Here is a 24,700-nt window from a genome sequence, read left to right as displayed (position 1 = left end):
CTCAAAGTAATTTAAAGGTAGTCTTTTATTTTTATCACCAGTCCCTTTAAAAGGCTCATGTGGAAAAGGCCTGAAAAGGCTCATGTGGAAAAGGCCTGATTAGCTTCACATCAATGAGGTTTTAAACTGTTGGGAATGCAGTAACCTTATGCTTGGCCATCACATTTTTAAAAATTGAGATGTAATTCACATGCCATAAAATCTACCCTTTTAAAGTGTGTATAATTTAATAATTTTTAGTACTTTCATGAAGTTAATACAGCCATTACCACTATCTAATTCCAGAACATTTTCAACACTCCAGGAAGAAACTCTGCTCATTAACAGTCACCCTTTCTCTACTTTCCCCAGCCCTTGGGAGCCACTAACCTGTTTTCTGTCTCTGTGGATTTGCCTATCCTGGACATTTCATATAAATGGAAACATAAAATGTGGCCTTTTATGTCTGGCTTCTTTAACTTAGCATGATGTTTTCAAGGTTCATTCATGTTGTGTGTTGTGGCACATGTCAGTACTACTTCCTTCATTTTAATGGCTGAATAATTCTTCGTTATCTGGATAATACCACATTTTGTTTATCCATTCATCAGTTAATGGATTTTGGGGTTGTTTCCCCTTTATTAGGCATCACAGCTTGCTTTCTATATTATACCTTTATGCCCTATAGTAGTTTTTTAGGTTTTGTTTAGTTTTTTGCCTTGGTATTTGACATTTATTTAAATTATCTTATGTGTAGCATATGTACTAAGTGAAATTTAGCCTTGTTGCTGTTGATAGCATTTCTCATGTTTTGGCGCTCTTTAATTCATGACTTCTAGGTTTAATTGGTATCTTTTTGTTTTTTAGTTGAATTGGTAAAGAATAGTATAAGGGAAACTGGAATGACTATCCTCCAGCTGTTTTTGTCATTGTTTTGGGATTGGAAAAAACCCTTGGATTATAAAAGGAATTGCTTCATATCAGAGGTTCTATTTCCATTTCCTCCCTTTTTCAGAGCATTCTGCTAAGCGATGAATCCAGTGAGGCAGATTCTCAGAGTGAAGACAATGATGAAGAAGAAGAAGAAGAAGAAGAAGAACTCAATCTCAGCAGAGAAGAACTTCATAATATGTTGCGACTGCACAAATACAAGAAACTTCACCAGAATAAGTATAGTAAAGACAAGGAGGTAAGGGTTTCAGGAGAAATCTCAGATTTTCATGCTGGGTATTTACTCTCTGGTTTATATTAATTGAACATACATCATTTTAACTTTATATTTAGATGGTGGTTGTGGTTGTTCTGATAATTGAAATATACTTCACATACTAAAAAAATTCAGCCTTTTAATGTACACAGTTCAGTTGGTCTTAGTATATTCATAGAGTTTGTAACTATCATCACTTTCTAATTTCAGAACATTTTCTCACCCCAGAAAGAAATCTCATTTCCCTTAGCTCTTGCCCCTCATTCTTTCTTTTTTTTTTTTTTTTTAATTTTTTTGCATTTAAAAATTTTTTGCTGTGTGGCTTGCAGGATCTCAGTTCCCCTACCAGCGATCGAACCCGGACCATAGCAGTGAACATCTGGAATCCTAACCACTAGGCCACCAGGGAACTCCCGCCCTCATTCTCTTTATTCCCCTCAGCCCCAGACAGCCATCAGTCCACCATTTGTCTCTATAAATGTGCCTATTCTAGACATTTCATACAAATGGAACAACATGTGTCCAGCTTCTCTCACTTAGCGTAAGGTTTTCAGGGTTCATTCATATTGTAGCATGTATTAGTACCTCATTCCTTCTTATTACCAAGTAATATTCCATTATATGGACATAGTGCATTTTATTTATCCATGCATCATTTGATGAACTAATTGGATTGCTTCTACTTTTTGGGTTTTATGGATTGTAGCTATGAATAGTGACTTGTTTCACTTTTTGGCTCTTATGAATAATGCTGCCCTGAAGATTTGTGTGCAGATTTTCGGTGTGGACATGTATTTTTATTTCTCTTGGGTATATACCAAGGAAAAGAATTGCTGGGTCATATGATAACACTATGCTTACCCTTTGGGGGAACTCTCAGGCTGTTTTCCAAAGCAGCTGCACCATTTAAAATTCTTGTGGTTGCTTTTTAATGCAGTTGTTCTTTGGAAGTGTTCCTATCTTGGAAAAACTCCCTTTCTTCACATACTGACATTAGATTGATGATAGTTTTATGTGGCAACTATTTGAATGCTGTTACAAACGCCTTCTGATTTTTGTCAGGAGTGTAGCACTTTGTACATAATGAGCAATAGAATATTTGAAGACCTAAAACTTTCCAGCAATTAGTTAAGGTCCAAAGTTAGTTCAGAAAGCTTTGAATAATATGCTAAAAGTTATAAACCTGTAGAAGTAATAAATAGTAAGATGTATGAAGATGTATGACTTTTGACTTAGACAAGGAGTTCCTTTTTAAAGTACAATGCTAAGGCAGTTGGTGCTCAAAATACTTGGTCTTTTTTAAATTGAAGTAAAAGACATGTGGGAAAGTCCACAGATTTTAAGTTTACAGCTGTATGAATGCTTTAACAGAGGACCTTGTAATAGTTCTCCATGTCACTCTTCTATCCTAGTTTCAGTCTTTGAACAACTCATTTGCCTATAATTCAGGAAAGAGATTCTGCAGTGGACTACCTAATTTTATTTATCTTCGTATTTACCCGTTAGTAATAAGTCAGACAAAATTTGAGCTTTGGAGGTCAATTTGAATGAAATGTTTGAAAAGATTAATTACTCTCTGGACAGAAAAAAATAAGATTATTCATATGTTAGAATTCTGGTAACAAAGACACTATGTATAATATTGTCAGATTCTTAGTGGGAAATGAAGAGAGAAGACTTCAAAGATTGAAGAATTGTGATGGCTGGGGACTATTCAAACTAAATATAAGACTAAGAGCTGGGAAAGCAGGCATTAGAAACCTTAGTAAATTTGGGGACCTATTGGTAGTAGAAATATGGTTTATTTCTTGTTGATGAATTGAAGAGGAGACCTTTCTGCAATGACAAATATGTGTCAGGACAAAGTAAATATTCTGGTGGAGAATCAGAATCATGAAGGGTTTTTTTTTGTTTTTTTAAGTTATTTTCAACAACTTGCCGTGTGCATAGCCAATGAACCCATTTTGTTCTGAAGTTAAGGGAATAATTCACTTTGATGTATTAAACGTTTATTGGTCTCTTTGTGGGAAGAATACTGTATGTAGGAACTATGGTTTTTCTCTGCATCAGCCTTCTTTAGTAAAGATAATTTGAAGGCTGTGCTGTAGGAAAGACAGGCCCTTCTAAACATCACTGTCTTTGCCTGCTTCAGTTGCAGCAATACCAATACTACAGTGCAGGCCTGCTCTCCACATATGACCCTTTCTATGAGCAACAACGGCACCTTCTTGGACCCAAAAAAAAGAAATTCAAGGAAGAAAAGAAACTTAAAGGTGAGCATATTGACCTGCCTTCTACCTTTACTCATTCTTAGTTCCAGGTACGTTTGGGCTTTGAACATAATCCATGTAGTAGAAATTTGCTTTATCTGAAAAACCCTAGTCTCCCTTATCCAATTACTAGTTGTAAATAGTATTAAATTTATTTTGTATTTGGTTTATGATCTTCTCTAGAATTATAAAGACATGAGAACTATAGATTCTTTGCCAGAGATTTAAGCCAATTAGGTTATTCCTTTTTTTTCTTCTACATACTCTCCAAATATTGAAAATGTTCTGGGACAGGAAGCAGTTAGTTATACACAGGGAAGTATGAAGAGTCACCTGAAGTATTTGGAATAAGTTATAATTGTTGCTGTATGTAGTGATTTAAAATAGACACCTCCTGATGATCTTCTGTAGTGCTTGTTTGCATGTTTGCCAGGAAATGTCTTTTCCTCTCTGAGTTCCAAGCAGCTGGAAATCAGGAAGGAAATAGGAAAGGAAAGTTTTAGACTATCTGTACTAGGCAGATTTTATTCCCCTAAAGGCATGAACTCTGTACAGAAACACTCTTTTCAGCCTTCTTCCCTTATTTCGTCCACATCCTCCTTGTTTATCTCAGTATTTTCTCATCCTTCCACCCTCCCTCTCAAACTAGATTTTTGTTTCATGTGCAGTTTTCTTTTCGCAGGTCTTAGTGTCATATCAGTTAATGCATTTTTTTTCTTTCTCTGTTATTTTTCTTTAGTCAACTTACATTGCTACCAAGTAGAAAAGTTTCCTTCCTCTGATCATGACTTGAGCTCATGATACTTCATAAGCCTCCTTTCCTATTGTTGGGTTCAAAAGAAATACAGTTCTTAGGTTCTCTTCTATTTCTCTTTCATGTAAACAGAGGAAGTATCCAGTGTTCTTTTTTGAGGTAGTGTTAGCTTCTTTGTGGAATATTCATGGACCTGAATAGATAAAAGGAAAAACATTGCCAGTCTCAGTGGAATGAGAAAAGAACCTTGATTTTTCTTAAAGTGATGAGGTTGTTTTGTGACTTTCTCCTGTGGAAGGGAAGAAATGAAACCTTCTGAGAGTCTGTCTCCTTTGCAGCTAAGTTGAAAAAAGTGAAGAAGAAAAGGCGAAGAGATGAAGAACTTTCCTCTGAAGAATCCCCTCGTCGCCACCACCACCAGACCAAAGTGTTTGCCAAGTTCTCTCATGATGCACCTCCTCCTGGCACCAAGAAGAAGCACTTATCCATTGAGCAGCTCAATGCTCGTCGCAGGAAAGTATGGCTCAGCATTGTGAAAAAGGAACTACCAAAGGTAAGTGAGTGCCTCCAGATAGAATGTTTTCTCTGCCTGCCCTCCAAAGAGAAGCTGTGAGAGCTAGATACTTTCACAGGGTTCAGAAAGAAAACTAATCTTTTGGAATTAGGAAAATCCTGAATAGTACTCTCTTCAGTTAACTGATTTTCTAGAATTTGATCAAAATACACGAGATAATTGTTGTGTTATGCTCCTTGGCCAAAAAAATGGAGGGAAACCTCTTTGAGGAATGCAGTTTTCTTACATAAAGAAATAGAGATTTGACAGCAAGTTGATAGGTCATAATGCAGGAAATTAAAATGATGGACATGTGTTTCTTACACTTTATAAACATTTGGATGTTACTGAATAATCACAGGTATTAGAAGAAAATGTGAATGATTTAGGAAAAACATGTATAAGCATTCATTTTGCTCTTTTAATTTGCTTGAATGTTTTATTTTGATATACTAATTTCAAACTTAAAAGCTGCAGGAATAATGTCTGTATACCCTATTTATTTATTTATTTGTTTATTTATGGCTGTGTCGGGTCTTAGTTGCAGCACGCGGGATCTTTGTTGTGGTGCGCAGGCTTCTCTCTAGTTGTGGCGTGCGGGCTCCAGAGCGCATGGGCTCTGTAGTTGCTGCACGCGGGCTCTCTAGTTGTGGTGTGTGGGCTTAGTTGCCCCAAGGCATGTGGTATCTTAGTTCCCCGACCAGGGATCGTACCAGCGTCCCCTGCATTGCAAGACCAGTTCTTAACCACTGGACCACCAAGGAAATCCCCTTATACTCTTTAGTTAGATTCACCAGTGGTTTGCATTTTACCCAGTTAATTGCTTCATTATAAATTGAGTGCAATCTTAATAGACATATGAACAGGATATTTTATGAATTAAAGAAGATGATTCTAAACTCAATGTGGAAAAAGTCAATATGTGAGAATTGCTAGGGAAACAGTAAAAAAAAGCCTTCCCAAACATTAAAACATACTATAAAATCTCTACAGTTAGAACAGTGTGGTACTGACACATGAATAGGCAGATAGACTAGTAGTACCTTTAATAAATGGTGTTGGGACAACTAGATAGCCATTTTGAAAAAGGTAAAATTAGGTCTGTATCTCACACATATACTCCAAATGGATTTGGCATCTCAATGTAAAAAAAAGAAATCATACAAATATTAGAATAAAACGACTGCATTTCTATCTAATATTTGTGTAGGAAAAGAGTTTCTAACTATGATTCAACATCCAGAGGTAATAAAAGAAAATACTCTTAAATTTGGCCACATAAAAATAAATTTTTGCATGACAAAAGACAACTGACAAACTGGGAGATATTATTTTTTTATTTTTAAAAATTTTTTATTTTTTAAATTCAATTTTGGCTGTGTTGGGTCTTTGCTGCTGCATGTGGGCTTTCTCTAGTTGCGGCGAGCAGGGGCTACTCTTTGTTGCGGTGTGTGGGCCTCTCATTGCAGTGGCTTCTCGTTTTGCGGAGCACGGGCTCTAGGCGCGCAGGCTTCAGTAGTTGTGGCACACAGGCTTAGTTGCTCCGCTGCATGTGGGATCTTCCCGGACCAGGGCTTGAACCCATGTCCCCTGCATTGGCAGGCGTATTCTTAACCACTGCGCCACCAGGGAAGTCCCCATTATTTACATTGAATACTACAGTCAAAGGGCTGTTACCTCTAATAATATAGAAAGAACTGTTAAAAATTGAGGGACAGGGACTTCCCTGGTGGTCCAGTGGGTAAGACTCTGTGCTCCCAATGCAGGGGACTCGGATTCAATTCCTGGTCAGGGAACTGGATCCCACATGCATGCCACAACTAAGAGTTCACATGCCGCAACTAAGAAGCCCGCATGCCACAACTAAAGACCCCACATGCCACAACTAAACATGCCACAACGAAGATCCTGCATGCCGCAACTGAGACCCAGTGCAGCCAAAATAAATAAATATTTTTTAAAAAAATGGAGGGACAAATGACCACAGATTCAGTAGACAAATGGGAAAATGTCAAGAATAGACAATTAGCAAAGAAAGATACAAAAATGGCTCTCAAACATATTAAAAAGGGTCAAAGTCTCTCATAATTGGGGTAGTACAAATTAAAATAACACTTAGACACCATTTGTCACCTATCACACTGGCAGAAATTTAAAAATATGACAACACATTCTGTTAAGGAGCCTGTGGGGAAGCAGGTGCTCGCATACATTACTGATAGGAATACAAATTAGGACTGTGTTGCAGGGAAAGTTGGCAACACCTAGCAATCTACAGATGCACTTACCTTTAAAATCAGCACTACCAGTTCTAGGAATCTACCTTAAAGCTAAAGCAACCATAAAAAAATACATGTAAACAAGGTTATTCATTGTAGCATTATGTGTAATTGCGAAATAACAGAAACAATCTAAATGGTCATATATGGGGCTTGAATTAAACGATGGTAGATCTGTCCAGTGGATTATTATACTGCTGTTAAAAATAAAGAACGAGGAAGACCTCCCTGAACTGATATGAAGTAATCTCGAGGACATACAGTTAAGTGAAAGAGGCAAAACACAAAAAAGTAAGTATACCCTTCATGTAAGGATAGAGGGAATACAAGAAAATACACAAATATCTGCTCATTCGTTCAAAAGAAATTCAAGAAGGATGAACCAGCAGTTAAAGTGATTGATTCCTTATAGAGGGCAAGTGGGGAAAGGGTAGAAAGGAGGGAAGGAATGGGAACAGGGTAGCAAGGATGAGAAGGAAGGAGTCTTTGAGTATATTTTGTATAAGGCTGACTTTTAGAACCATAGTAATGTTTCACAGATTTCTGATATACCTCCAATATTAAACCAACCAGGATGTGGGTGGAGAGGGAGGTTGGGGCGATGTGTGGTCAAAATGGAATAAAAGTAGGAACAAATGAACTTAACTGTATTAGAAATGAGTAACATGATCAAGTTGCAGGGAGTGGGGAAGAAAGAACTCATCTAAGTAACTGAGGAGAACGTTATTTTGATTGGATATGTAAGGCTAAAGACTGATGGAACTATGCGTAAATGCCATGATTGACATAGTAAAAGTGTTTCTCATAGGGGAATGAATAGGTTAGCAATTTTGAAACTACTTTATGTGTATACTAGGAATGAACAAATAAGTAAATATATTGTAGATGAGCCAGTTTCTCACTGCTGGAGAAAGAAGTTAATAAGTAAGGAGAAGGGGAAAGCTAAAATGAAGCCCATGAAGTTTGACTGGGATCAGAGGTATCAGTATAAATGCATGGTTTTATATATATATACACACATACAGATAGATAACTGAAATATACTTGGGTGTGTATGCATGGATTAGCATGCATATGTATATTTTTTCTGGTTCTGTTTGCTGAGAGGGCCTAGAAGCAGTGACACCCCAGTAACAACGAAGATACCTAGCAACCAGGTCTTGATTTCTTACTTACTTACTTACTTACTTATTTATTTTTGGTTGTGTTGCATCTTCGTTGCTGCGAGCGGGCTTTCTCTAGTTGCGGAGGGCGGGGGCTACTCTTCGTCACAGTGCGCGGGCTTCTCATTGCAGTGGCTTCTCTTGTCGCGGAGCACGGGCTCTAGGTGCGCGGGCTTCAGTAGTTGTGGCGCACGGGTTTAGTTGCTCTGTGGCATGTGGCATCTTCCCCAGACCAGGGATCGAACCCATGTCCCCTGCATTGGCAGGTGGATTCTTAACCACTGCACCACCAGGGAAGTCCCTGGGTCTTGATTTCTAAACAACTTTTATTCTCTAATAAGAGGAACCAAGGCTCCTTGAAGAAGTACCTTATTCCAGAACTCAGCAGGGAAAATACAGAATGAACCTTAGGGAATTTTCTGGCGGTCCAGTGGTTAGTACTTGTTGCTTTCACTGCCGGGGCCCGGGTTCAATCCCTGGTCAGGGAACTAAAACCCCACAAGCCGTGCAGCGCAGCCAAAGACAAAATGAAAAACATTTTAAAGTGGTGCCAGAAAGTAAAGAAGTTCTGAAGAAAGATCGGGGGGAGGTGGGGCTTCTCAAAAGAACACAGGAGCCAACCTGAAGGAGCGCCTCGTGGCCAAAGTTAGAATAATTTGAGCAACAAAATAAATAAGAATAATACTGGATTTTGACCCATAGAATAAAAGAAATATTGTCAGTCCATACTGTTATAAGTAAATACTTGAATAGACAAAGTGTAGAAGGAACAACTCTTCCTTTCAGTAGGAATTCCGGTTAGTAAGTGTAGAAGGAAAGAAGGAAATAAAATTATCCTTATGCAGACACCACAGTAATAATTGTTGCAGACTACATTTATGAATGCTAAAATTAGAGGGCAAAAGTTAAAGGAGAAGCAGAAGTTGCATAGCTTCAAAATTGGCAGAGTGCACCTTAACCAAATGATCAAAGTAAACATCACTAGTAATATAAATTTTGATATCATGAACTCCTTGATGTGATGCACTGAGAGGAGCACATCATCAAAACATCATTTCTCTGGTATTCTTGCCATAGTAAACGATGTCATTCCCATCATGAGGAAAAACCGGAAAACCACACATTTTGGGACACTTTACAGAATAACTGATTGGTGCTTTTCAAAAGTGTCAAGGACATGAAAGAGAAGGACTGAGGAAATGTTACATACAGGAAGAGATTAAGGAGAAGAACAACTAAATGAACGCATTGTGAGATCCTGTGTAGGATCCTGGAACAGTGAAAGGATATTAGTGGAAAAGTTGTTGACATTCAAATAAGACCTATATATAATTTGGTTAATACTTTACTGGTGTTAATTTCCTTGCTTTTTTTTTTTTTTTTTTTTTTTAAATTCGTGTCGAGAAGCATCACTTTTTATTTATTTATTATTTTTTAAAGGGAACTTTATTTAATTTATTTATTTATTTATTTTTGGCTGCATTGGCTCTTCGTTGCTGCATGGGCTTTCTTTAGTTGTGGTGAGTGGGGGCTACTCTTTGTTGCAGTGCGTGGGCTTCTCATTGCGGTAGATTCTCTTGTGGCAGAGCATGGGCTCTAGGCACATGGGCTTCAGTAGTTGTGGCGTGCGGGCTTCAGTAGATGTGGCTCACGGGCTTCAGTAGTTGTGGCTCATGGGCTCTAGAGGGCAGTTAATTTCCTTTCTTAATAATTGCACTATGGTTATATAAGTTGCTAAAATTAGGGAAAGCGGGGGTGGGGAGTAGTAAGGGAACTCTACTATTTTTTGCATGTTTTCCATAACTCTAAAGTTAGTTCAGTTTCCTCACACTGTATACAAAAATAAACTCAAACTGGATTAAGGACCTGAGAAGATCTGATAAGATCTGAAACCATGAAACTCCTGGAAGAAAACATAGGCAGAACAACCTTTGACATAAATTGTAGCAGTATTTCTTTGGATCTGTCTCTTGAGGCAAAAGAAGAAATAAAAGCAAAAGTAAACAAATGGGACCTAGTTAAATGTAAAAGGTTTTGTCCAGCAAGGAAAACCATTGACAGAACAAAAAGATAATGTATAGAATGAGAGAAGATATTTGCAAATGGTATGACTGGCAAAGGATTAATATGCAAAATATATAAACAGCTCATACAACTCAGTATCAAAAAAGCAACCTAATCAGAAAATGGCCAGAAGACTTGAATACACACTTTTCCAAAGAAGACATGTAGATGGTTAACACGTACATGAAAAGATATTCAACATTGCTAATCATCAGAGAAATGCAAATCAAAACAAAAATGAGATATCACCTCACACCTGTCAGAATGGCTGTTAATCAGAAGGACCACAAATAACAAATGTTGGAGAGGATGTGGGGAAGAAGGAACCCTAGCACACTGTTGGTGGGAATGTAAATTGGTATGGAGGTCCCTCAGAAAACTAAAAATAGAACTACCATATGATCCAACTAGAGAAAGCCCGCGCACAGCAACAAAGACCCAACGCAGCCAAAAAATAGATAAATAAATTAATTAAAAATTTAAAAAAAGAAAAAATATGGCAAGAATAATGCAAGGAACTGCCATGTATCTTTTACTCGTATTTAGCACCTGTTTGCCTCATTTGCTTTTGCCATATAAATGCATACTTTTTTTCTCACTCCTTTTAAGGGTTAGTTTGAGATTTTGTGCTAAATTTACTCCTAATAATTGTGTGTTTCCGAAGAAAAAGGAAATCATCTAGTGCATAACCACAGTGCAGTATTAAAAATTATTATCTGACCCATAGGTTTTCATATTTCATCACTTGTTTCAATAATGTCCTTTATAGCACTTTCCCCACCTCTGAATCAATCTAGGACTACATGTTGCATTTGTCATGTCTCATTAATCTCCTTTATTCTGAAACAATTCCTTAGCTTTCATCTTTCCTGACATTGTTATTTTGAAGAGTATACCATTTTGTAGAATATTTTTGAATTTGGGTTTGTGTGATGTTTCCTTGGGATTAGATTTGAATTATGCATTTTTGGCAATATTACTAGAGAGTGATATGTTCTTGACATATCTCATCAGGAGGCACTTGACACATCTGTCCCTATATAGTGATATTAGCTTTGATGCCTTAGTATGATGGTGCCTCTGTACTGTGCAATTACTTCCCCTCCCTCCATAGCAATTAATAAATATTTCTGGAGAGAGAGTATGTGTTTGAGCATTCTTTTTTTTTAATTGAGATATAATTGATTTATAATGTTAGGTGTACAGCATAGTGATTCAAAATTTTTATACATTATACTCCATTTAAAGTTATTATAAAATATTGGCTAAGTTCTCTGTGCTATACAATATATCCTTGTTGCTTATTTATTTTTTATACATAGTAGTTTGTACCTGTTAATCCCATACCTCTATCTTGTTCCCTCTCTTCCCCCTTCCCACTAGCAACCACTCGTTTGTTCTCTATATCTATGAGACTGTTTCTGGTTTGTTATATTCATTTGTTTGTTTTATTTCTTATATTCTACATGTAAGTGATAACATACAGTATTTGTCTTTCTCTGACTTATTTCACTAAGCATAATACCCTCTAGGTCCATCCATGTTGTTGCAAATGGCAGAATTTCATTCTTTTTTATGGCTGAGTAATATTCCGGGGTGTGTGTGTGTATGTATCACATCTTCTTTATTCATTCATCTGTTGTTGGACACTTACGTTGCTTCCATATCTTGGCTATTTTAAATAGTGCTACTATGAGCATTGGGGTGCATGTATCTTTTTGACTTAGTGTTTTCGTTTTCTTTGGATGTATACCCAGGGGTGGAATTGCTGGATGATATGGTAGTTCTATTTTTAGTTTTTTGAGGGCCCTCCATACTGTTTTCCATAGTGGCTGTACCAATTTACATTTCCACCAGCACTGTGCTAGGGTTCCCTTTCTCCATATCCTCTCCAACATTTATTTGTGGTCCTCTTGATGGTAGCCATTCTGACAGGTGTGAGGTGATATCTCATTTTTGTTTTGACTGAATTTCTGTGATAATTAGTGATGTTGAGCACCTTTTCATGTGCCTGTTGACTTTGTATGAACATTCGTGATGGGAAAAGTTACAGAAAAACTTGTTTCATACTTGGTGAAGAGGCTTCAGATGATGCCCTCTGATGATAAGGAATTCAGTGGGAATATTTGAGATTTTTATCTTTAAAGTGGCAGTAGTTGCTTTAGAATTAGAGAACGTTTTTGTTAAAAGCCCTAAAAATTCCCTTAATCAGACAGTCTGAGGTGGGATTATTATAGAAATGGCTTTCAGGCCCTTTGTATACCTTCACACCCATTGTTTCTTTACAGTCTGGGGGAGATTTCTTTAATAGTCAGAGAGCCACTCAGCTCTGCCTCTTCTTTCCCACATCAAATAAATGGACCATCATGGTTAAAATCAGGTTTCTTTATTGAGGCTAGTTTTTTTTAAGTGAAGTGGTAGACATAATAAGCAGCTTGAGACTTGGTTGTGGGCTGCTGAGTCATCTTGTGTTAGGTCTGCCTCGGAATTTTTGTTGAAGAAGGTGAGGTCAAGTGGTGGTAGAAATTAAGTAATAGTGGCAGTGGGTTTGCCTTGGCTGGAGGTAGGGCTAGAATCACAAACTAAGAAGCTAGTTTACCTTTCTCCTAATGATTTTTGTATCTGAGTGCCCTGCTGTCTCAGCTTCTTTGCATATTGACCCTAGAAAGCAGTGTTCTAATCAGGGTGGTGCTAGGATTAGGGTATGTTGTTACATTTTCCTCGTTCACTTCAAGCCTTAAATATAGCTTAAATTTTTTCCAGAAGGATACAGAAGACTCAATTTAAGGCAGATACAACACCAGTTTATTTTTTTTAATGAGGCTTTAGGAGCTTTATGTGTTGTTCTGAGTTGGTACATTTGGGTGACTCTTAGAAGTAATGTATTTTATTTTAATTGAAAGAAGTAATGTATTTTGACTACGCTTGGTTTGGCATTTTATTTTTTAATCTTTGAGGAGATCAGTAAAGTACGGTGCCAGTCTACACAATCTTATTTCAAAAAAGAATCCTAAATGAAGTATTGTTTTTAACTATTTTAGGCCAACAAGCAGAAAGCTTCAGCTCGTAACCTGTTTCTCACCAATAGCCGCAAGGTACGATTATATTTCCCATTTTATGTTTTGCTGGAATGTGTTCTTATTATTTAGATATATGGTTGCTGCTCTTGTCTCCTGTGACCTGTTGATACTTAATCTAATAGTACTTAAGAGAGTTTCTAAATGTTCTCAATCTTTTTTTTAAACATCTTTATTGGAGTATAATTGCTTTACAATGTTGTGTAGTTTCTGCAGTATAACAAAGTGAATCAGCTATACATATACATATATCCCCATATCCCCTCCCTCTTGCGTCTCCCTCCCACCCTCCTTATCCCACCCCCTAGGTGGTCACAAAGCACCGAGCTGATCTCCCTGTGCGATGCAGCTGCTTCCCACTAGCTATCTCTTTTACATTTGGTAGTGTATATATGTCAGTGCTACTCTCTCACTTCGTCCTAGCTTACCTTTCCCCCGCCCCGTGTCCTCAAGTCCATTCTATACATCTGCGTCTTTTTTTTTTTTTAAACATCTTTATTGGAGTATAATTGCTTTACAGTGGTGTGTCAGTTTCTGCTTTTATAACAAAGTGAATCAGTTATACATATACATATGTCTCCATATCTCTTCCCTCTTGCATCTCCCTCCCTCCCACCCTCGCTATCCCACCCCTCTAGGTGGTGACGTCTGCATCTTTATTCCTGTCCTGCCCCTAGGTTTGTTAGAACCTTTTTTATTTTTTTTTTTAGATTCCATATATATGTGTTAGCATACAGTATTTGTTTCTCTCTTTCTGACTTCACTCTGTATGACAGACTCTAGGTCCATCCACCTCACTACAAATAACTCAATTTCGTTTCTTTTTCAATCTATTTTAAAAATAAAATTGCTCTTCCTCGCATTTCTGGTTTTCAAATTTTTGGGGGTAAGACCATAGCCTACTGTTAATTCCTTGGGCAGATCATGCAGTCATCCTGTGCTCAGTCTCTTCATCTAGGAAATGATGGTATTAATACTTTCTCTTAGAGGGAATTAACGCAACTTTCTTTGGGTATTGTGAGAATTAGATGAGGTAACCTTACTAGTTGTGTTTCCCTGGGCTAGTTACTCATCCTCATTTCCTCATCTGTATATAAAATATCAACTTCATAGGGTTTTTGTGGAGAATGAGTTAGTTTAATATATGTTAAGCTTAGAATGGTGCCTAGCATATAATAAACACTGACAGCTATTATTATTATTATTATTATTATTATTAAAAATTTTTTTGGCCACACCACACGGCTTGTGGGATTTTACTTTCCCAACCAAGGATTGAACCCCCGGGCCCTTAGCAGTGAGTATGCAAAGCCCTAACCACTAGACCGCCAGGGACTTCCTGAAGGCTTTTATTATTAATGTGTATGATAATACTTCAAAACTTCCCAGAACATCTTAGGTTATTATACTTTTTTTTTCATCTTCTCAGGCAATGTGTCTGTAGATTTCTCATCCCTGATATTACTTTGTGGCCTGGGACTGGCTCACAGGACTGTATAGAGACGTTAATCAGATTAGGGAGAAAGAGATGTGGCCATAGGAGGACTATATGCCCTGAACAGGTTGAGGGATGCTGTGGTTTAGAGTCCAGGGAGAACTGGCCCCGGTGTTGGTCCTCCTCCATTGTGATAACATTGTTGTCACTTGCAGCTCGCCCACCAATGCATGAAGGAGGTGCGTCGAGCCGCCTTGCAGGCCCAGAAAAACTGTAAGGAGACCTTACCTCGTGCTCGCCGCCTCACCAAGGAAATGCTTCTATACTGGAAGAAGTATGAGAAGGTGGAGAAGGAACACCGCAAACGTGCAGAGAAGGAAGCCTTGGAGCAGCGGAAGTTGGATGAAGAAATGCGGGAGGTAGGGCAATAGCGTGAAATTTTGAAAACCATAATTGCTACAGCCATATTAAGAAATGGGTTAGCATTTCATAAGTTATAAATCTAACCAATGAAATGGTTGAAAAAATATTTTAAGACATAACTTTGAGTATAGTGATTTTAGTCCAGTAAATCAGTTCTGTTTTTATTCTTTTAGTAAGGCCCTCTCCCTGGCCTTCACCTCTCTTCTATGCTCATTTCCTCTCTTCTTTTTTTTTTTTTTTTTTTTTTTAATTTTATTTATTTTTGGCTGTGTTGGGTCTTTGTTGCTGAACGTGGGCTTTCTCTAGTTGCAGCAAGTGGGGGCCACTCTTCGTTGGGGTGCGTGGGCTTCTCATTGCAGTGGCTTCTCTTGTTGCAGAGCATGGGCTCTAGGCGTGTGAGCTTCAGTAGTTGTGGTGCACGGGCTTTGTTGCTCCGCGGCATGTGGGATCTTCCCAGACCAGGGCTCGAACGTGTGTCCCCTGCATTGGCAGGCGGATTCGTAACCACTGCGCCACCAGGGAAGTCCCCATTTCCTCTATTCTTTGTAGCCTTATTCTTTTGAATATTTCTGGAGGACACCCTTCCCCAGCCTCCCCCCACAAAAAAAACAAAAGGAATGAAAGAAAAAACAGCTTAGAGCTTATCTGGGCTTGGTTCCAGATGCTGGCTGTAATTTCGATTTGTTGGAAGATGAGGGCTGGTTGCCAAATTTAGGGCCAGATAGGGGCAATGGACAACTAGCTCAGTTTTCTGAGACACCCCCCCCCCCCACCCGCTGCCACCTACTTTTCTGTTTTAACTTGCAGTCAGTTCTCTTGCTAAGCTTGATATCAGCTGAGAGTATTATTCAGGGAAGCAAGAGGAGAGATTAAGAGGACAGAGATATTATGTTGCCATTGGTAAGCCCATTGGGATGAGTGGAAGGACAGTTGAGGTCTGGAGAAGGAAGGGAATCAGAGGATTGAATGTTTTCTTTCGGGTATAGGTAGTACTCCTGTCAAAGCAGAGCCATGGAGACTCTTTTGAGTTCTTGGTCTTCCCTCCTGTCTCATGCCTTTGAGGGGGAATATGGATTTTGCCCAGTTCTCTTAAGTCCCTGGGTGACTTGTTTCTTTGCATGGACGATAAACATATTATTGAGTTAGTAAACTTTTGATGCTAATGGAAATATTTGCTCACTGAGTTTAGAGGCATTTGAGTTAGTCACAGATCTTGAAGTTTTGAAACTGACTTGGCTTATGATCTAGGTTTGTGAGACATTCTCTCAATTATGTTGATAGCTAACTGATGAGACTTTCATCTGTGATTATGTTGACTTATGTGTCTTTTTCTCTGAATTTTTTTTTTAAGTTAATTTATTTATTTATTTTTTCATTTATTTTTGGCTGTGTTGGGTCTTCGTTTCTGTGGGAGGGCTTTCTCTAGTTGCGGCAAGCGGGGGCCACTCTTCATCGCGGTGCGTGGGCCTCTCACTATCGCGGCCTCTCTTGTTGCGGAGCACAGGCTCCAGATGCTCAGGCTCAATAGTTGTGGCTCACGGGCCTAGTCGCTCCGCGGCATGTGGGATCTTCCCAGACCAGGGCTCGAGCCCATGTCCCCTGCATTGGCAGGCAGATTCTCAACCACTGCGCCACCAGGGAAGCCCTGAATTTTTGAATTAAGACATTTTTGATGTATCCTTGTTCCCTTAATTTGCCTTCTTCATTTAGACACATAGTAGTTGACTTCCTTAAGGTTAAAGGAAATGTTACTTTTTATGGTTTAATTTAGAAAGGTTTTCTTTTAATTTTTGGCCGCACCGCGCCTTTTGCGGTATCTTAGTTCCCCCACCAGGGAATGAACCCGTGTCCCCTGCAGTGGAAGCACGGAGTCTGAACCACTGGATCACCAGGGAAGTTCCAAGAAAGGTTTTCTTGTCAGTACTTTAGCTTTAGAACATGAACATCTGTATCCTTTATGAAAATAAATCAGTTTTCTCTCAAACTTTCAGATTTTTTTTTCTAATCTGAATTTGGCTAAAGTGTTATAAAACCTTAAGGAGAAAGCCTAGTTTTGTGTAGCATACTTTGGGACTTATGTCCTTCCTGGCCATGTTCCTTATTTTATTGTTGTTTTTCTTTTGTGGAGGTGGATCAAGGATAAATCAAGTATACTTCATATGAATTTTATTATAAAATAGTTCATGCAGAATAATGATTCTTTGATTTGATATTTATTGTGTATGCTGTATTTCATATAATTCAGTCTTTTGGATCATTTGCTTACTCATTTTATTGTTTATCTTGAAGAATGATTTTTACTGACATAATGATTATTTTCCTTACTAGGTTATTTCAGAGGCACTTTGAATTTAGCTTTCTCATACTTTAAAAAAAGGTATATGTGTTTGTGATTTTGTATTTGGTCTATATTCATGTTTTATAGCTATCATTATCACAGATGAACAGTAGGCTGTTTTGGGGAGCATTTTCTTTTTTTCATGGGCTTCTTATTCTCAGATACCTCCTGCATTGACTTTCAGAATAATTTATAGCTGTTCATCACTTATTTTGCCTTTTGGTGTTAAAGAAGAGTTTTGGACACATTTATGTTTTTAAAAATAATAAAGCTGTACACGTGTATTTATCACCCAAGTTATTAAGTAAAGCATGTTGTTTGAATTTAGTTTGTATCTCAGTGCCATTAAAGAAAAGTAGTATAGTAAAGAAATAAGCATTTTAGGCAGACGCCTAGTGGAAAAAAGATTTTATTTTGTAAAGGAGAGCAAAACATAGGTTATTATTAGGCTATAAATAAAGATTATTCCTTGCTTTTAGTACCACTGACTTAGTTATAATAAAATTTGTTCATTAGCAATTTTTACCTTTCTAAAGGTAAAGAATTTGTAGAGGAATTGTTTGCAAACTATGTATAAGTTTAGTGAATTCTGTTGACTACCCTTGTATATGATTGGTGGTTTGACTCTTCACTTTCATCTTTTTTCCCCTTTAGGCCAAGAGGCAGCAGCGAAAACTGAACTTCCTCATCACCCAGACAGAGTTGTATGCCCATTTCATGAGTCGCAAACGAGACATGGGTCACGATGGGATCCAGGAAGAAATCTTAAGGAAACTGGAAGATAGTTCTACACAGAGACAAATTGACATTGGCGGAGGGGTGGTAGTTAACATCACACAGGAGGATTATGGTGAGTCCTGAGTCAGGAGTGGGAGGAAGGAGATACCCGAAATTTTTTCGTATCTCAGGTTATACTCATCATTAATTCTTGCAAGTTTTGTCTTGATTGATAGGTAATATTGATCAAAAGGGGGATTTATTTTATTGGAGTAGGGAAAGTGTGAATGTTTGTATAAAATAAGCATATAAAAAACTTTTATTAAAGAATTTGAAAAGGAAAGGGTGTGGTTATATGATCTTGCAAATTTGGGAATATTTTGTGTGTTGATTTGTTAGTAGAAATAAAAGGTATCGTATCAGAAGAATTCAGTGAACATATCTAATTAGAGAAGATCATCTCTCACGTAACAGGAATCTTGGTGATGTGAGTAAAGCATGAGAAGAGACTGTTTTGGTATTTTTGTGACCACACAGAGAGGGAGGAATTGGGGTAAAGTTTGAGAGGAAGTTCACAGAGAATAGTGGTCAAGATCATGTTGAGTAAGAATAAGAGAAAATGAGAGTGTTTCAGATTATGTTGGGATTTACACAGTCTCTGTTTCTTCTTTTGGAATAGTTTCACTCGGTATAAATATATTACAATTTTGAATCCTCATTGTCTTGCTTTTCCCGGCTTCGACATTGCTTCGTGCAAGAAACGCAGGATTGGGAGACTGGGGCTCAGTCTCCTGGTGGCTTTTGTGAGCTGGCTTTGGCTCCTAGAGACCATGGCAGCCCTCTGCCTCCATTGCCACTTCCAGGTCCTTACCTCTGTCAAGTAATTTGAGCCTTTCTTCTCCCTCACCCTCTGTGAACTTAGGGATAAATAGAATGTGGGCGTCAGGGATCCACATATGCTAGTATAAATTGCATCCTTAAAGGAGATCAGTTAATGAGGTGTTATAATCTACACATTTCCCTTTTCAGATAGTAACCATTTCAAAGCCCAGGCCCTGAAGAATGCTGAAAATGCTTACCATATTCATCAGGCTCGGGTGAGTCTTAAAAATGAAATGTTGGGCCCTGGAAATACAACTTTTTACTTAGGTGGTCCTCCTTTAATCTTAATCGTATTTTCAGTTAAAAACATTAATGGATGTGTACGTGTGTATGTGACTGCATTGGGCGGGGGGTGTGTCTCTATTTACCTGAGAGTAATAGAGGAATACCTGAGGAAATATGGGAAACGAGCATTCACTTGTCTGAGCTTTAAGAATGTGTTGATTGACGCTAAGACAGTTTGTCTATTTTTTTTCTTCTGTCCTCCCTGGTAATCATGGGTAATACAGAATGAAGTGCATCATGGTTGTTTAGTGAAAAAGTCCACACTGTTGCTTGTTAAGAAAGCGATACCATGTGTTAAAACTGCTAAGTTAGCACCTTCTTTCACTTTAGTAATAACTTGCTTATTCACGATATAGTGACATTTAGTGAAATCAGAAAGAAACTGCAGTTAGATCAAATTAAGTAAGGAAAATACAGTTTAATATACTGCATAGAAGCCCCTGTGTAACTTTGACAGGGTCCAAGTCAAGGATAGACAAACTCAACCTATTCCTCGCCAACCCCAACCAAACAGGTTTTATATCAAATCTTTAATAAATTCATTGATGAAGCAAGTAATTGTGTGATATGGCTTAGTGCCTGTCTATCAAAAGCGTATTCTCAATATAATTGTTAAAATAATTTTAAAATATTAGTAATATACTTTAATGTACGCTTGACCCTTGAGTAACTCTGGGAGTTAGGGGTGCCGACCTACCCTGCAGTCAAAAATCTTTGTATGACTTTACAGTCAGCCCTCCATACCTATGGATCCACATCCACAGATCCAACAAACCACAGGATCAAGTAGTACTCTTGCACATACTTAGTGAAAAAACTTCATATATCAGTTGACCCACACAGTTCAAACCCATGTTGTTCAAGAGTCACGTGTATTATGCTTACATGTAATATATTACATTATATTACCAGAAAGTTTGTTCCAACTAGCACAAGTTAGATATATTAGCATTATGAAATTTATTTGAATTTAATTATTTTCCTCATATATTTCTTCTAATATGTTTTTATTTTCCAGACAAGGTCATTCGATGAAGATGCAAAAGAAAGTCGAGCAGCTGCCCTACGGGCAGCAAACAAGTCTGGCACTGGTTTTGGGGAGAGTTATAGCCTGGCAAACCCATCTATCCGGGCTGGTGAGGATATTCCACAGCCTACAATTTTTAATGGCAAATTAAAAGGTTATCAGCTGAAAGGCATGAATTGGTTGGCAAATCTCTATGAACAGGTGAATTTTAGAACTATGTCATACCCACTCTGTTTTGTTTGTTATCTGTTTTCCTAAAGTCGTTGGTTCAGTGTATTGTGAAATGAGCACAAGATAATGTTATAGATTTCATCCTTTTAAAAAAGCTTTATCGTTTGACAAGAATCAGAAAGATGTCTCTATATTTCTAACCTGGAGATTTTATTGGGGATTATTTGTATCATGTATAAAGTTTGTCTTAAGTGGTCTTAGTAATAAACCTGATTGCATTTGTACCTGGATTAGATTAGCTGAAAAATTGGCTTTGGCATGTTTGTCTCATGATTCAGAGTTGTAGCTGTGGAATTGGCAAAAGGAATCATTACAGTAGTAATAGTGCTGAAGCTGGGTATCTCTAGTCACTTTCCTTTGAACAAGTCTGACATTTTGGGTAGTTCTTTTTGGCAGTAAGTTGAACCCTGTGTAATGCAATGTGAGAGGTGTTGACTATGTGTATTTTTTTTCCAGGGTATTAATGGCATTCTTGCCGATGAAATGGGACTTGGTAAGACAGTACAGAGCATTGCCCTCCTTGCCCATCTGGCTGAGGTGGGTAGATGCATGCAGTCTTTTCATCTTCCTCTCTCTCCATCCTAGGGTCATTTTCTATTGAGAATCAGCCATTATCAAGCAGTACGCTAGATTGTAGCATACCAAGACAGTAGGACTTGCTCCTTGCCTTCAAGGCCTTTACAGGGTGATACAGTGTGGTGAAACATTCTGGTTTTCAAGAAGACTAGGACAGTTTCTAAGCATGTGTCTTTTCATTCCCCATCTCCCACTTCTGTAGAGAACCACCATTGTAGTGGCAAAAACACTGTAGTTAGTTAGATCAGAAGACCTTGTTTCACATCTCAGCTCTGTGCTTACTAGCAGTGTAAACTTGGACAATTCGCTTAGCCTCTTTTGACCTGACTTCACTTTAACTCTGTGAGGTTTAGTTTCCACTTCTGCAAAGTGGGGATAATATCTACTTTACAGGAAATTTGTGAGAATTAAGTGAGAAGAAATGCGTGAAAGCATTTTGAAAAATGCAGAAAACTCTATACCAATTAAATAATAGTAAAATAGTTGTGATCATCTAGTATAAGGAAAAGCAACACATACAAGTCAGTATGTCATAAGTGCTTTGTGAATGATATAAACTAGGACCTGTAAGGGCGGGTGGGGAGTAATTGCTTGGTATTTTTTTCTCAAGGTGTGTGCGAGCAACTTCCTAGCCTGTGTTATTATTAACATAGAATATTATTTTTCTTAACATAGGATGTTATCATTGAGTGTGCAGGTATGGGAGATAGGAACCATTTCTCTTGTTATAATGCATCTCCTATTCTTAAACTTCTCTTGTCGTTAATTATAATTTTGAATTAAATTTCTTCAGTTTTCCTGCAGTTGGCTGACCCAGTTTTTCTGTTTCAGAGAGAGAACATTTGGGGACCTTTCTTAATAATTTCACCTGCTTCTACACTTAACAATTGGCACCAGGAGTTTACTAGATTTGTTCCTAAATTTAAGGTAAAAATCAACAAAATTCTCTTGCTTTTTAAAATAAACTTTCTGACTCCTTTTTTGCTGCCTTACTTAATTGCTCATAATAGCTTTTAATCTCTTACATTTTTTTCAAAATAACCTTGCATACATTTCCTATCAAAGTTACTGATGGGAGCAGTAAGACAGCATATTACATCCTTATGTTTTATGAGAAAGCCAAAGTCCAGTTTGAGTGATTTGCTGCATTGACCACATGAATTGTAGCTCCTGGTTGTACTGCCATAATAGAAAATGTCTACCTTGCTGGCTTAATATAGGTTTTGATAAATCAAGGTACATATACTATAATTTATGGCATTGTTGTCCACACTCGCCCCCCCGCCCCCCCCCCCCAAGGTGTAGTCATAGATTATCTATTTTCTTGACACTCCAAAGCCAGCTCTTCAGTCTTGGTCCAGATTATAATGTCTAAGGTAGATAATGTGAAAGTTGCATTTAACTAATTCAGAGGAAAAGAATTGAGATTTAGGTAGGATGTGATCAGCAGGGAAATATGCTGCATCAAGTATGGACAAGATTTAAATAGGGGTTTAATTATGCAGAGTTGGGATGTAAGAAAGAATGGATAGGATTTTTTATATAATTTGCAAGTAAAAAGAAGGAAATGAGTTAAATATTTGTTTTGTCCCTAAAGGAATATAATGATAATGAAGTTGCATGGTAAGAAGGATTTTTTGGAGATATGTATCAAGAGATAGTGACATGATCTCTGATCTTGGGTCTCCATAATAATCATGGGTTCCATGCAATTTAAGAGGTCTTGGGAGGTGTTTTTCTGGCTTATACTTTATAAGGAATAGGGACGTGTCTGGGATATTCCACTTTGGGGCACCTTTGTGTTTGTGGCCCCACCTTTGCGGCTGAATTAATAGACTTAGGAACTGTTTACAAGGCACATTAGGTATATGGCTTTTAGCTTGGCTGACTCATTCTTAACTTTCTAAGGAGGTGAGGTTGTTCTAAGGCAATTTATTGAATATTTTCTCTAGGGTTTTTTCACATTGAATAAGGAGCCCTTCATCTTTTTTCTGCTTTCTTGTTGTTATTGTCGTTTAGTACATGTCAAACAGTTAGGAGCTTGAAAAATTAAGTCTTAAAATTTTCTTCCAAACCACTAAAGTTTTCAATATTTCTTTCACTGGCCGATAGGTGGCAATGTAGTACTACTTACGTCATTGGTACCTCTCTTTTGACTTTATACCCATGCCTGAAACTGAGTTTTCATTTACATGTGGAGTTTCCTTTTGAAGCTCTAGTCCAGGGGTCAGTAAAATATGGCCTGTGGGCCAGTTGAAAGTGTACAATTCAGTAGTATTAAGTACATTTACAGTGTGGTACAATAATCACTGCTATCTTATTGCAGAATTTTATCATACAAAACAGAAACCTCCTTCCCATTAAGCAGTCACTCCCTATTCCCTTTCCCTCTTGCCCCTGACTACTACAGATCTGCTTTATGTCTCTGTGGATTTGCTTATTCTGAATATTTTGTATACCTGGAATGTGGCCTTTTATGTCTGGCTGCTTCTTTTCCCTTAGTAGGTTTTTCAAGGTTCATCATGTTGTAACATGTATCAGCACTTCATTCCTTTTATGACTGAATAATATTTCAGTCATAATATTATATAATCTTATAGTGAATAATATTTCATTATCTGGGTATACTGTATTTTGTTTATCCATTCATCTGTTGATGGGTATTTTGGTTGTTCCTTTTGGCTATTGTTAATAGTGCTGCTATAAACATTCATGTACAGGTTTTTGTTTGAACACCTGTCCTGTTTTCAGTTCTTTTGGGTATATACCTAGGAGTGGAATTGCTAAGTCACTTTATATTTAACTTATTGAGGAATCCACCACGTGTTCTTTTGTGCAGCTTATGAGCTAAGAATAGTTCTTACTTTTTTAAATTGTTGATTAAAAAAGAATATTTCGTAGCAAATGATATATGAAGTTTAAATACATGTGTATTGGAATACAGCCACACCTTTGATTATTTATTACTTATGGCTGCATTCACAGTACAACAGCACAGTTGAGTAGTTGCGGCAGAGACTGTGTGGCCTACAAAGCTAAAATTACTTACTATCTGGCCATTTATAGAAAAAGTTTGATGACCTCTGCTCTATTGATTCATTGTTTCTATTACCATTACTCCTTTAAATTGTCAGAAATGTATTTGCTTCCCTGTAGAACATAGTTAGAAGTAGACTCTGCTCAGGTTTATAGTCTGGTTGCATTCAAAAGATACTTACATCTATGATGATAACATCAGAAAGTTCATTTTATTTGGCAGGTGTCTGAGTAACACTCATTTTATGGTTCTCATATGATTAGTGCCTCTGACCTCCTCCTTTTCCTCATGAAATAAGATTTACGTTTTTTCTCTAGTTAATGTACCACTTTTCATTCCTGAAATTGGCTATTCTGTATGTTTTCTATTTCATTTATTTCTGCTCTATCTTTTATTATTCTTG

At 37.6% G+C, this 24,700-nt stretch overlaps 1 protein-coding gene across 2 annotated transcripts in view; it reads left to right on the top strand.

The window, feature by feature from the left end:
- The window catches only part of INO80 (INO80 complex ATPase subunit), a 128,473-nt gene that overhangs the window by 28,549 nt on the left and 75,224 nt on the right, over positions 1–24,700 (top strand). For both annotated transcript variants that reach the window (XM_068549560.1, XM_068549550.1), the window contains exons 5-14: positions 995–1,168; positions 3,339–3,459; positions 4,549–4,763; positions 13,311–13,364; positions 14,997–15,200; positions 18,197–18,392; positions 19,289–19,356; positions 20,445–20,654; positions 21,141–21,221; positions 22,092–22,187. In XM_068549560.1, the coding sequence (XP_068405661.1) occupies positions 995–1,168; positions 3,339–3,459; positions 4,549–4,763; positions 13,311–13,364; positions 14,997–15,200; positions 18,197–18,392; positions 19,289–19,356; positions 20,445–20,654; positions 21,141–21,221; positions 22,092–22,187 (1,419 nt within the window). The remainder of the gene's footprint in view (positions 1–994; positions 1,169–3,338; positions 3,460–4,548; positions 4,764–13,310; positions 13,365–14,996; positions 15,201–18,196; positions 18,393–19,288; positions 19,357–20,444; positions 20,655–21,140; positions 21,222–22,091; positions 22,188–24,700) is intronic.

The sequence above is a fragment of the Eschrichtius robustus genome, chromosome 1 (genome assembly GCF_028021215.1).
Source record: "Eschrichtius robustus isolate mEscRob2 chromosome 1, mEscRob2.pri, whole genome shotgun sequence".
Classification (NCBI taxonomy): Eukaryota; Metazoa; Chordata; class Mammalia; order Artiodactyla; family Eschrichtiidae; genus Eschrichtius; species Eschrichtius robustus.
The sequence above is the reverse complement of the archived record's forward strand: the minus strand, read 5'-3'. Positions and strand labels throughout refer to the sequence as shown.